The 14525-nt window shown below is 41.7% G+C and overlaps 1 protein-coding gene across 1 annotated transcript in view; it reads left to right on the top strand.

The window, feature by feature from the left end:
* The window catches only part of USH2A (usherin), a 2319650-nt gene extending 2305631 nt beyond the window's left edge, over positions 1–14019 (top strand). The window contains exons 61-62 of the mRNA XM_086925936.1: positions 10367–10591; positions 13930–14019. Coding sequence (XP_086782062.1) covers positions 10367–10591; positions 13930–14019 — 315 coding nt within the window. The remainder of the gene's footprint in view (positions 1–10366; positions 10592–13929) is intronic.
* Positions 14020–14525: the final 506 nt, after the last annotated feature.

Genomic DNA, 14525 nt, shown 5'->3' with positions numbered 1-14525 from the left:
CTTCGAGCAAGGAAAAAGATATGGTAGAGAAAGAAAGGATGAGAGATAGGAAAGTGGTATTTAGTTAATACCAAGGTCCCCTAGTTTTGTGTTGGGAGGTGGATAGATCCAATATTTGGAGATGTGCTTACTGCCCAAGGCTGCTTATGAGATCCAAGGAAGCTGTCTAGTGTGTGCCACATCTCTCCTTTTGAGTGCATCTCGGGGGAGTATTTTAAAGTTATGTTGTCCGCCCCCTTAGGAAAGTTATCCAGTTGAACCAGGTCTTAATTCTGGCCTCTTGCCTCAATATGAAGAGCTCTCAAACAAGTATAGAGGTCCCAATCCGGTTCCTTAAGGAAGCTGAACAAGAAGCAGTTGTGAAAATCCTAAATCTTAAAACCCATAATCATTTGTAACACTGGTTGAATGCACCTCTGGGAAGCCACCCCGAGACATTGCAACTTTGTCAAACTATTTCTCAACCCGAATCCATTTTAAGTCTACTCAGCATCTCCGTAAAAACAGAACAGGTCGACCCCCTTCCAGGAATTTCAAATTCAGCCTCTGTCATGACATTGCTTGTACCAAACATAAGCATTTTTATCATTCTCAAGTAGCTTCAGAGACAGCATCAGCCGAGGGAGTTCAAATGGTTTGAGATGAGACTTCATATCAACTGTTACTCAAACAGCTCGAGAGACCTCTGCAGCTCAAAACCAGGGGCCTCATTTATGAGAAATGACACATCGCTGCATGAAAGCAGCGATGCGTCACTTCTCAGTGCGGACTCCTTGCGACATACCTGATGCATCATATTTACTGTATGACGCATCATGTCGCAAGGAGTTACAGATATGTCAGTATTTCTGATGTATCTGTAAGGCGCAAAAGTAACGCATTGCTGGAGTGTGTCACAAATTGACGTAACCCCAGCAATGTGTTTTTTCACATGGGGCAAGCCCCATGTGAAAGTGCCTGCATCAGTCTTATGCCTGCTGTGAGGCAGGCATAAGATATTGACGCATTTGAGTCTTAGAAGTGGCGCAGTGAAATCTGGTAGATTTCACTGCGTCACTTCTATGACCCTTTCTTGCGTGGGAACACCTCACCTGCATACATTATACCTAGCGCAGGTATAATGTAGCGCAGGGGTTTAGAAAAGTGAAGCATCTACCTAGATGCGTCACTTTGTAGATGTGGAGCAACAAGGCGCATTTTTTACAATGCTGGTGCATCACAAAAAGTGACGCACCAGTGGTGCAAAAGTGACGCAAGGGCTCATAAATGAGCCCCCAGGAATAAAAGATCCACTAATGTCAGTGTCTGTTTGCATCTAGAAAGTTTTCTCAACTGTGAGTAGCAATCGGGACAGGGGAGCATGTGATAACGTCACTGGAGACTACTTGCACTCTGATCATCGAATTACATTACCTTTCTAAAAGGTTATAATTCAGAAGGTATATCGCTCTGAGACATGCCTGCTAGGTCCTTTTTAAGCCTATTCAGCCCTTGAAACCCTGACCCTGTAAAATACCAAAAGACACCACAATTTTTCTTTGCCACCTGCCTGCTGCCACACACTTTAAAGAGATCATGGGGGTAAAAACGTATTATAGAATCCTAACCCTAGCATATTTCAATATCAGGAGACATTGCTACTTCCTTTAACCCCAATTTCTGAGCGTTCTGTTAATTCAATTACAAGGGGGTTGGCATCAAGTATATCTGATCATAAAAGGACCAATACACAAAAACAAGTCTACATATATGAAAGTGCCTGCAATTTAACACATTTTTACACATTCTTCCTTCCATAAATATGTCAATGCTATTATGTAGCCAGACACCTCCCAGTTTCTGTGAACACGATCAACAGCATCATCATTGACCTCAAATCTTTACTGCCCATTTTGATATCCGTTTAGGTCCTGCAGTGCAAAAAGAATTCAACTAGGCTAATCAGCCATAGTGCCATTCATCATAAGATTTCTCAATTCAACCCTGTCTGCAGGAGACATCCGCAACATAGTTAAAAACGTTATAGTCACACCACTGACCTGAATGTCCTGGCAAACTACAAACCACTCTCTGGTCACCTTACTTTTACCAAAACTTGGAAGTTGTGGCCACCACATACTCCAGGCCTATTTAAAAACTAAAAACCTCCTCAGTGACTTACAGACTGCAGAGAGACATTGTTATTCTCTGTGTATTTTTAAAGAGCGCAGTCACCCATGAGGATATCCTGCACTGAGTAGGTGTGTGTGCCTAGCCCTGCCTATGATAGGCTGTTTAATTGAAATGGCAGGTCTTCAGCTTCTTGTGGAATTCAAGAAAGGATAACAGGTGGTAAACGTGTTTCTTCTGTTGGGAGTCTTCTCTGAGAGGGAGTGTGAGTTGCATATCGTCAGCATAGGAGAGGATGTTGATGTGGTGTGCATGGGTGAAGTTGGCGAGAGGGATGACGTATGTATTGAATAGGGTGGGGTTGAGCGATGAACCTTGAGGCACTCTGCGCTTCAAGGTTCATGAGTTTGCCGGCTTCTGAGGAGTAAGTCTGACAATCCGTTAAGAAGGAGCAGATCCAATGGCCAATGAATCCTTGGATGGTAATTTTGTGCAGGTGCCTGCTGAGTATTGGGTGTGATACTCTGTCAAATGTTGCAGAGAGGTGCAGGAGAATGAGGACTCTTATGTTTCCTATGTCAAGGATCATGCAGAAGTCATCTATGGTGGTGATGAGTGCTGTTTCTGTACTGTGGTTGGGCTTGAATCGAGACAGCATCGAGGAGCTGGTGGTATGTGAGGTGGTTGGTGAGATGGGTCTGTAGTTGGAGAGCATTGCTGGGTCAGCTGAGGGTTTCTTGAGGTATTGAAATGGTCACAGTGTCCAGTTGATGGTCGAAACTGCTGTATATGTAGGTGATTTTGTTGTGGAAGAACTCTGAGAGGTTGCTGTAAATATCTTGTATGGGGCTGATTTTACTGAAGGTGGCAAGATCACGATGAAATCTTTGATGATGGCAAAGAATCTGTTGCTTTTTGTTTGTGTGCCTTTATCAATGTGGCCTGCAAGAGCTGTACACTTGGTATTCTGTGTCTGCTGCTGATAGTGTCTTAGGGCGAATTGGAAAATGTCTTTATCTGTGATGTCTTGACTTGTTCTCTATGTGTGCTCCAGTTGCTTGCAGTCTCAGTTCCTCTGTGTACCAGCTGGCTTGAGGTTGGGCTCTTGCTGTTGGGTTCTGTATGAGGGTACCCCGTGTGTTGGCACATACTATGATACAGCTGTTGAGGTTCTTGATGGATTTCGGCAAGTTGCAGGTGTGCTTGTGACAGGCCGGAAGTCCCGTCTTTTTGTGGTATGCGTTTCCAGCTGCTGCAGGCGGGTGTGGTAGGTCTGTGGTGGAGAAGGCTGGGTATACTAAAACTGATGAGAGTGTGGCCTGTCATTGTCGACTGTGATGTTACTGATTGAGGAGAAAAATAGATCCAGTAGGTTTCCGACAGTGTGGATGGGTTCGGTAACTTGCTAGGAGAACCCAGGATTTCTGAGATTTTCTAGAGATGTCTGGGAGTTTGGGTTGGATAGTGGTCTTCTTGATGAAAATTAAGGATGCCCAGGACTATGATGGTATTTGACAGTGAAGGGTGCGATGAAGTCTCTGATGTCACTGGTGACATTGGTGAGGGCTTCGAGTGGTCTGTATACAAGGGTTCTTCCTAGGGAGAAGTTAGCTGTGATGCATACCTCAAACTTCAGGTGTTCCATGTAAATAATTGGGGTGTCTGTGTAGGTGATACAACAGATGGTGCCTTTAAATATGATGCCAACGCCGACTCCAGGCTTGTGCTGACAGTCATGCTGGCAATCCTGTAGTGGTAGGGATGGCTGTAGCAATGTCTGAAGCAGTGGGGGTTAGCCATGTTTTTCTATGGAAGAGCGTGTCCACAGCATGGTCGTACAGTAGGTCCAATATATCCAGGGCATGTTTGGTAAAAGAGCAGATGTTGTGGGGCATATATGTGATTGTGACCTGTTGCGTGAGTGGTTATTGTTATGTGTGAGCAGGTGGCTGGTTTGCGTGAGTTCGGACGAGTGGAGTGCTGGGTGCTGTTCGTGCGGGGGTGGTGGATGTAGCTTATGGAAAAGTGTATGAGAACTTACATGAGGTGCATGTGAACACTCCCTCCGTGTTATGAGGTGCGGTGGAGAAGCAGTCCAATGAGCAGTGGCTGGTATTGAGAGCGTGAGTAGCGTAGCAGGGTAGAAGTAGGTAAAGGGAGGAGCAGGATACCTGGCACTGGGCCCCATCCAGGTTTGTTTGGGCATGGACAGGCTGATCCTTGGCGTACCCACTGTGGGTGTCTGTGCTGATTCTACCATTAAGTAGGGGGAAGAGTGCAGGGGGCAGTGTGAAGGTGGAAAATTAATTCCTCCTACTTGGCTTCTTTTAAAGATGGTTTTGGCTGGAAACCGGTGATATAATTTCCTTTGCAGGTGAATGATGGAAAATGCAGAGATGTCGCTTTCTGTGCATATGGGTGATGGGAAATGAATTCCTTTTGCTTGGCATCTTCTTTTGCAGACAGTTTTGGCAGGAAACTATTGATGTTACTTCCCATGCGTATGGATGATAGGAACTGCAGTGATGTCATTTCCTGTGCAGATGGATGATGGGAAATTAAATCCTCTTGTTTAGTTTCTTCTTATCAAAACGGTTTTGATGGGAATACAGAGATGTCACTTGCTGTGCAGTTGGATGATGGGAAATCCCTAGAATGACCTTGAGGAATTTAAAGGAAGAAATTCTCTCTGCGAGGGACAATGATCAAAAGTGTGCCTTGATTCTGCAGGGCCTGTCTACAGCTTTTGAAGCAACCCGCCACAACATATTACTATATCAACTAGATACTACATTTCAGCTGAGATGTATCATTTGCCAAAGGCTTAAAACATTGTTTTCAAACTACACTCAAGTGGTGCAACGTTCTGCACTGATGCCAAAACCTATACTGCTCCATTTAAAAAAATCTTCAATAGCTACAATATTCAACTGAACTTTTGAAAGATAGAAAATAGAAGGAAAGTGTGCAATTGTCTGAAATATGTGGCAAGATGATGCATTTGGCTATGCCTGAATGGCATTAACACTGAGATCCTTCACATCAGCTCTGAGAAATCTGGACTCTCGCCACGATCTTGGCTCTTTCTTTCTGAGCAAGCCTTCAAATGTAGATAGAAATCTGTGTGTTATCTTTGACACTGAATGGGGCATATTAGCAAAGAAGAGCGATAAACATCGCTAAGCGCACTTAGTGCGTTTCTGTTTATCGCCGTCTATCGCTGGAATACATCGCCATGTTAGCGACGTATTATGAACGCTTTGCGAACAGGCGATTTAATTCTAGCGATAGACGGCGAGAAACAGAAATACCCCCTGAAATCCAGCGATATTTATGGAGATGCTTGCAGATAGGGGAGTGTGGTCGTAACATGGCGATCCAACTCCCATTATTAGCAGAGCTAAGTAAAAGTGTTAACGTCATGCGAAAACCGCAGTTAGCGTGGTTTGTTTTATCTCTAGGGGCGCATTGTTAATAGTGCATAGTTGTTCTTGCCACGTTAATCATGCAGACATTGTGAGAAACGCCCACTTTGCATGTCATTAGCGATAATAATCGATGACTTGCAAAATGGATGAAAAACGGCTACTGAATCAAGGAAGCATGAGTTAGCGTGTCCTTGATAATAGTGCGATATTTAAATCGCCACTTTTCGGCCGAAGTCGGCCGCTAAAGCGGCGAAAATGCACTTGATAATATGCCCCTGAATTATCTTTATTCACTTGAGTGAACACTCCGTTTTTCTACCACCATAATCTTTTTAGGGTTCTCCACCTTCTGTAAACATAACATTGGATCTCTCACCCATCAACTACCATGAAGGAGTTTATGGGGTCCACCAGCTAAGACCTTGAGTGAACTACACAAACCCTGCTTCCAACTTATTCTCTGTTTGAAAGGTTCCAATCACACCATACCATCATTATAACCACGCCGCTGGTTCCCTGTTTGAATTACATTTTTTTTGCCTTTTGCACTTACCCTTGACTGTGACAGGCCTAGTCTTACTTCCCAAACTATTCCTTCTATACTAACTGGCCAGATGCCTAAGGCCAACATCTCAGCATGGTTTCAAAGTGCTCTGGTTAAGCTTGATATCGTTTTGGGACAGACTTTTGAATCATAAAGGCTCCTCTACTGAGACTCTCTTCCACAAGGTCTTTGCTATGAAACTAATATTTTAACTTTTCACAAACAGCAGAAGACCAACCTCCGACTCTCTGTAGTGTTCATTGATCGCACTAGTGTGTTGGAAAAACATTAAAATAAATACATTTCACAAAACTCACATGTACCCGGAGAACAAACTTAGGTGCATATTACCAACGATTAGCGATATTTAACGCTAACTAGGCTTAGCAACGATTTTCTTATAGGACTGCCGGGTTGGGAGCGCCCACTTTGCATGTCATTAGCGATAATTATCGCTAACATGCAAAGCGGGCCCCAAACCGATCGCTATCGCCTACAAGCTGTCGCTAACTGCTGTTAGCGACAGCTTGCTAATAGGGCAATAGAATTTTTGCCGCTTAGCGGCCGAAAATGGCTGCTAAAGCGGCGAAAATTGCCTATCGCCCCCCTTGATAATATGCCCTTAGACTTTTATCGTTTCCCTAATACTAAGGCTATAATTAACAAATTAAAAATATTTTTCTATGTGCCACAAGCCATCCCCACGGCCTGAAGTAAAGTTTGTTTGAGACACTTTCTCACACTTATTGTATCATTTTGACCTCTTTTTAAACAAGCATATGTTTAAAGGTAGAAAGAAAAAATACGTCGAAAATGTTTGCAAATACCCAGAAAGATACAATTGCCATATTGGTAAGGCCAACACCCTTGTAACTTCAAAGGAAACGCCCATTTTTGCAAACTTACTGTTAGAATAGTAGAAATTCTGGCCACCTGGTGGATATTTGAATTCATGAATGTAAAGTGCTCCAGGAAGAAAATACAAAATCTGAGAATCAGAATCTGTGATTTGAGGTCCCAGATTAAAGTTTTTGTGCAAAATCTTTTGCAAAACAGCCCCTAATTTATTCATTTTTTAAATGTTTTTTACTTTAACTCATAGAAATCTTTACTCACTGAGATAGAAAAGAAAACTGAATGGAAAAAAGATAAGTTGTCCCCGAGCACAATCCAACAGTTTCTAGTAGTCTCTAAGAGAAAAGAAGAACCAAATCAAAATCTTTCTTTTGCAAAGTTCATTAAATCAGTTCTTTTTATTTTCTTTTTCTTTTCTTTTCTCTTCACACATCAAATGATCTTCATCATATTCTCAGTCTTCATAATCCATTGAATTCATACAAAATGTAGCCAACAGAACAGAAACCAATGCCAACACGTGTTTCGTCACGGGAAACAATCACCCAATGACTTCTTCAGGGCATAAAGGTATTTTTCTTCAAAGGCACAACAGCCAATTCCAGAGGTCAACTATTTCTCACGTGATAATATAAACTCTATCTGTTTTCACAAATCAGAGTTGTTCAGGCGGAATAATAAATCATTATATCTGGGAGAGTACTCCCTTCGACATCAAATGGGTTCCAAATTCGCAAACTGAATGGACTTACACCAAAAATGGCATGAAATTAGATTTTTACTCAAGGTAGTGCTTTTGATTGATTTACTTTAAATCTGTTCAGTATTTTTGATAAATTAGTGTTTTCAAAATGTTTCAAGTTTGATTGAAAGTGTTAAAAAGAGATATCTGGACTGCTAGTCTGCAGAGATAAAAAAATATATAAGTGTGCGAATCATCCATGGATCCCCCCCCAAAAACAAATTGTGATTGGATGAAGGGGCTTTTTCTTCTGTCATCCATTTTGGATTTGCAGACCTAAAGGCAAGTTTACAGACCCAAAGCCCTCTGACTGACTGGCAGCAACTAGGAGAACATTCTGCAGCTGTCTATAAAGGACTGAAAGACTTGTCCCCGTATCCTGAAAAATCAAAGTGAAGGAGCCATAATGGGGCAGGGAAGCATCCCAAGACACCTGGACATTCCAGCCCCCCCCCCACCCCCTCAAGCCCTGCTATAGCTAATGGGCTGTTATTTCCTTTGCACTTCTAATGGTGGAGAGGTGTCTCTGCTAAACTCAGGCAAGTGTCTGTCTCATTCATACACACAGGTACAGTTGTGTGGCAAGGAAGTTCTAGGCGGTTGCCTTGTGCTGTTTTGCTTCCACAAACATGATATTATTAAGAAGAACACAATGCTGCATTTGTTTCATTCATCACAAATCAGCTCTCTTGGGAGCCTAAACACATGCTAAATTAATATCCCAATTTACAATGAATGAATTAGAGCAGAGATAAAAGGCAATTTAATATAACATATATTATGGACATATTGTACTATCAATATTACTGTAGCACATCAAAGCCAAAAGGTGCTCCTGGTGGGGGCACAGGGCAAGTGAAATTGTGTAACAGAGATGAATTAATGCACAATAATAATTCATGTACAAGCAAAGAGTCCACTGGTTTCTGAAATTGACCAGTTCCTAGGAATAAAACGTTTATAACTTGTATGAAAACAGAGGTGATCTGTTGATGTTTCAACCAACTAAAATGCTTACACCATGGCTTCTTCAAGACTCAGTAGAGGTAGCATCCTTTTACTATTGCCAATATTCACACTGTACACCTCATTACATACTTGGCAGTGTTTCTAATCAGATCTTTGTCATGTCAAATTCAGTAAAGTATTAGCGCAATAATGAACTACGTCAGACAGAGCCACGGCCCTGCACCATTGTGGGCGGCTGGATTCATTTTTTAAAGCATTTAAAATAAGACCCGCTATAAAATAATTTAAAAAGTAATGTGTATGCTACTTTTTGTTTTCATTAGCAGCTGTCAATAGACCATCACAAGCAGCAGAGAATCAGAAGCAAAAATGTTTCAGCCTAGCGTTTTGCAGGGATACCTATTTTTAAATGTTTTGTTTTGACTTCATATGAATATTTTTCCCTTCATGCAGATGATAAAGTTTATCATTGAAAACACGTCTCTACTTCCTTGTTTTGACACAAACGTAAGGATCCATATTGTCTAGCAAAAAGGGGTACTTGTTGTTAAGAGAAGAATGCAGAGCCCTTTCAGCTTGGACTGGTGAATCCAAGATTTATGAGGGTGGTACACGTCACTGCACATTCTTTAGTGATTATCATTGCCAAGGGCAGGTCACTGAATGGGATTTTAAGCTTAATCATCTAAATTCATTTTTTAACATATCAGTCCTGCCTCTGTATGCTTTATTAAGCATTTAGAGATAGTTCACACCCTTCTAAAATACTTGTGATTCTCTTTTGAATTTGCTTCCTTAGGTTTACTTTTCTGAGGGAAAAATGCCAGCGGTGCTTATTTTCCCATTTAACAGTCTGGCTTAGAGACATCTTTAATTGTTATGCCAGAGTAAAGTAATCAAAATATATTTTAAAAATGCCTACATATATACATACATAAATGCAGGTAGGGACATTGGACCATCCCTCTTCATCCATTATTGTTCTCCGCTGTCGTTCACGTTTTGCTTCCACTCACCACTGCATATAGCATAGGTCAGTGGGTCAGCCCACTATTTAGCCATTGGCTTCCTTGCAATGTGAGTGATACCATTTTGCTTGCTCATATATGCACATCTGTGCACTACTACAGTGTCAGGCTTTGTGAGTTGTCAGCATAGAGATAAATGCTTCTCCTCGTTACACTATCCGCAGGGGGCATGCAGATTTGATGCAATCCCAGGTTTGCCTCAAATTTCTGGATGGATGCATGGGAATGACCCCGCTCTATCCATGGAATGCCTCCCAGCTTGATGAGTAAAGTAACGCAGCACAAGCAGCTGCTTTGTATTGCATTTCTTTTTTTGTTTTTACAAACCACCAATTAAGGAATAGCTCTGTGTGATGCAAGGACAATCCTACTCTTTATTAAATATGGCCCTACATCTTTTGGGCCCTTGTGGTGAAAGCTTGTGCTTTGGTAAAGAAGGTCTCTCTATATTTTATCATTTAAAAAACAGGTCACTGCACTCTCTACCAAGTCTGCAAATATATACATCTTTACGCTATGCCGTTTTTTCTTTTTAATACTTTCACACTGTGAATGATTATTGTACATATTTGTAAAAAGAAAATATATCAAAATAATTGGTTGACCTACAGCGGCCAGACCTATAGGGTTTACTAATGCTTGTGCTAAACTTTGTGCTAAGAAATGTAACAAAAAGTTTCTATTTTCACAGGGAATGCTTGACACAAAAATTCCCGGATCAGAAACAAACGCCCCTACTCAGAGTGAAAGGAATATGTCTGTCCTTCGAATTCCAAGCCAAGGTCAACTTAGTCAGACCTTCTCTCAGAATTCCCTACATCGTAGTGTGAGCCAGCTTCTGGATATGCCTGATAAAAAATCTGTAATTGATGATCCAGTGTGGGACACTATTCTTCAAGGTCATGACAGTGGCATGGTAAGTTATTGTTCTGCACGCGGTAAGAAGGACACAGATCTTACACTGAACAAGGGACCAGTCTTAATCACAGTAAAAGGCTAAGTTTATGCTGTTTAAGTGTGCTTTAGTAAGAGCATTCCACAGTAATGTACACCCATGTGATGTTACTTTCTGCAGAATCTTCACAGCACAATTAATATTTGCGCTGAACTATAATGTGTTTTTGCGCTTGAGCAATAACTACACACAAAGAAATGTTAAATGCTCCTCTTTTACACGTCATTACTTCTTGAGTACAAGTTTTAATAGGCAGTTACCAATAGGTCAAACATGGCGGTAACTATTTGTATAGCACTGGGAGAGTGCAGTTTGGACTCAACTCGTAATTTGAATTAATGCTAAACTTTTCCCAAATGCAATTATTTTGGAGAGGTTATATTGTGTGTTTATATTTACTACTCAACTTGCATCAATTGTTTGCGGTAAACAGATGGTGTGAGAAATAGAGTTGCTTGTTTAGGGAGGTGTGAGGCCTTCTCAAGTAACTACCACATTCCTTGTCAGGGTGAAGTAGAAAAGTCACTAAATTAACTTGAGTTTAAACTTCTGGTAGATTGGCACAAACACAGTCAGATTTATCTTTGAGGCGATGTGTAAAGTATTTATGTAGCACATAAAGTGAAAACAAAACACAAGAACAATCCTATACCAATTGAGAAAAATGGTGTAAAGTGTAATAAATTATTTGTCACCGAAACAACAAAAATACAATCAATAGAATCTGAGATATACAATTTCAAGGATTTTAGGAAAGTATGACACCTAAAAGCACCACTCACAGTTATACGGTCATTTGAGACCAGGTGAAAGTAACAAGTTCAGATGGACCATGACGGGGCGTGAGATGGATACAGGGGCCAAGGTAGTCCCGCTGTAAAAATTACATACTAGAGTCCAGCACAAATAGTCCCATTCGCAGTTGAGGAGGCCAAGAGGAACAGGGCGAGCATTACAGATGGTCGGTGCTTTGGCACAAAGCGCTGGCCAGCGCTGTGGACGGTGTTCTCTGTAGCTTTGCATGTACTGTAGTGCAAAGGGTTGGATTCACCTGGGCCTGTTGGCGGGCAGCAAGATTTTGGCCCAAATGAGCCTGCTATGACGAGCCCAAAACATCGGGATTTCTTCTTTTCTTGAGGCGAGAGCTCAATTGATGCCACGCCAAGGGTCCAGGACCAGGGAGGCACCTCTTTGGGTGAGGAACTCACTCCAGTAGAGGTCAGCAGGACTCAAGCACGTCAAGATGCAGGTCCAGTGTAGCAGGCCAGGTGGACAGTCGCAGAGATTTCTCAGGAGCTTGTTGTGTCCTTGTAGTTCAGAACAGGATGCCAGCTAACTAGCCTTTAGAGTCATGCAGTTAGCCTAGGATGGAGGGAGCAGGTCCAGTCTTCTCAGGCAGCAGGGCAGGCCTCAAGCATCGAAGCAGTCCTCTGGCGGCAGGGCAGTTCTTCTTTAGTGTCAACAGGTCCAAGAGTGTACTGAAGAGTGGGTGTGAGGGTCCCATTTTTATACCTGGTGCTAGCTTTGAAATGGGAGAAGCTTTAGGAGATTTCCCCTCAGACAGTTGTTTGGCATGTCCTGCCTCCATGTCCTTATCCCAGTCTGTCTGCAGTCACAATAGGCTAGTGTGAAGTTCTTTTTGTGTGAGCTGAGGCAGTGTCTGTGAAGTGCAATAGTGACAGGTGGCAGCTTTGCACCTCTCATCAATTGTCTGGCTGTTTGGGAGGAATCCACAAAGGCCAACTGGCAACTACAGCTAGTCAAGTGACCAAGGAAACAGGCTCCAGGCATCAAATGGTTAGCACAAGAAAATGCCAACTTTCTAAAAGTGGCATTTTCACAATTGTAACTTAAAATCCAACTTTACCTTTAAAGAGGGTTTTAAATTACAATTCATCAGACACCAAACATGACATTTCTACCCACTCCAAACAAAAGTTAGCACTTATTAAATGTAATAAGGTAAACCAATGTTATACGTAAAACTTAAAAGTACATGTACAACTTTTTAATTAAAATGCACCCTGCTCCGGCTGTTTGGGATCTATCCTGAGGCTATCTTATATGTATTAAAAATGGTGTTTATGCTTAGCAAAGGTTGATTTGCCAAATCAAATTGTATAACTGCATACAGGCTGCAGTGGCAGACTTGAGGCATTTTTTAGAAAGGCTACTTGAGTGGTGAAGGCCTACCAGTAGCGTTAATTTACCGGCCCTAGGTACATCTAGCGCCATATACTCTGGACTTACAAGGAAATTAAATGTGACAATTGGCCTATTTTGGCATGTTTAGAAGAGTGAGCAGAAGTACTTTAGTAGTGGTAAAGTGCACAGAGTACTAAAAGCGAACACAAACAGTTTCAGAAAACTGGAGGGGTGAAGGCAAAATGTTTAGTGTGTGACCCTGTAGGAGGGCCAGGTACTACATATGTGAATACACAAATATTTTTTATTAGGCACACAGTTCCTATATGTACCAGCATCATTGCCTTCTGTTTTTTGGTTTCTGGTGAGTTCTCTCAAAGTATGCATGTACTACTAAATCCTCCAAAGTGATTCTTCAAGAGAAATATAAGTCCTTTTCAATATGTCAGAGCCGCAAATTTAAGAGGTCCCGGTTACCCACACATCCTGGCCAGAGTACTCAGGAGCATGCTATGACCTTGAGCAATAAAATGCCATGTACTCAGAATGACAATTACGAACAGCAGATAGGAAAACTTAGAGGTGGTGTAAAAGCCCGATTATAATTGCTTCGCCCTTCAGTTATGAGAAGGGGCTTCAGTCGGTGGAAATATTTAGAACTTTTGGCACCGAAACCAAGGTTTAACCATCATTTAATGAACTAGTGTCAATAGTGTACTCATAGAAAATATAAAGTGTAAGACTTCAAGAGCAACTACAGAAAACAGACAATTGTTAATCACACACCACACAAAACATCTCTCAGTGGCACAGTCCACTCACACAATTCCCACTCAGTCCTTATGAAACAAAAACAAAGACTATGAGTGTTAGCTTGGGAAAAGACGCTGGCAGTCAGTTGTCTAAATCTAGTGTGACTTTGAACCCACTAAACAATACTCAATTCCTACACCTACAACAGTCCAAGCAGAGCAACGTTCTACCCCTTTTGACTTTATATTCCCAACAAAGCATGTGTTATTCTATAATAACCTTCTCTGCTTTTTAGGATAAATGATACCCGCTCAACTGATATGTGTGTGTATGAAATAGATACTAAAATGGTAAATTATCCAACTTCATGATATAAATTCTAACACTTTTTTCTTCTCCAGTACGCCGATGATGAAGACTTGGTAAGCACCATCAAAAGCTTCAGCTCAGTGACAAAGGAGCACACTGCGTTTACAGATACCCCGTTGTAGGGGTAAAAGGCAACTTGCTATATGAGAGGACTCAGCTAACATGCATTACTTAAAGTGCTTTTCCCTATTGCCTTTGTGCATTTTTTAGCATGGCGTATGTGAAGACTTGTGCCTCATCATATGGTACCAACATCAGCTCTTTGATTTACATGAACTGAACTTTAAGCCGCGGATTCAATTTCAATGGATTTGTGGCATGAGCGCATGTCACCCTATGATCAGTATTATTGCGTCTAAGTGGAATATACATAGCCCAGGTCCCATTCAAGGATCTGCACCTTGGGTGATCGTTCGCAGAATGCATATGAAGCAATTGTGGTACCTTTGGCTCTCTCTCTGCTCACTGTTGACTGCTAGAAACAACACATTGTTCCTCTTCGTGTGCAAGTTTAGTACCATCTGCAGTCTTATGGTAGGTTCACTGAAAATGTTATAAGCAAAATCTTAGTTTGTGTGTGAGCACACACATACACGATTTACACCAATTTCATTTGTGTAATAATAGT

This window comes from Lissotriton vulgaris, chromosome 6 (genome assembly GCF_964263255.1).
Source record: "Lissotriton vulgaris chromosome 6, aLisVul1.2, whole genome shotgun sequence".
NCBI lineage: Eukaryota > Metazoa > Chordata > Amphibia > Caudata > Salamandridae > Lissotriton > Lissotriton vulgaris.
This window is presented reverse-complemented; position numbering and strand designations above follow the sequence as displayed.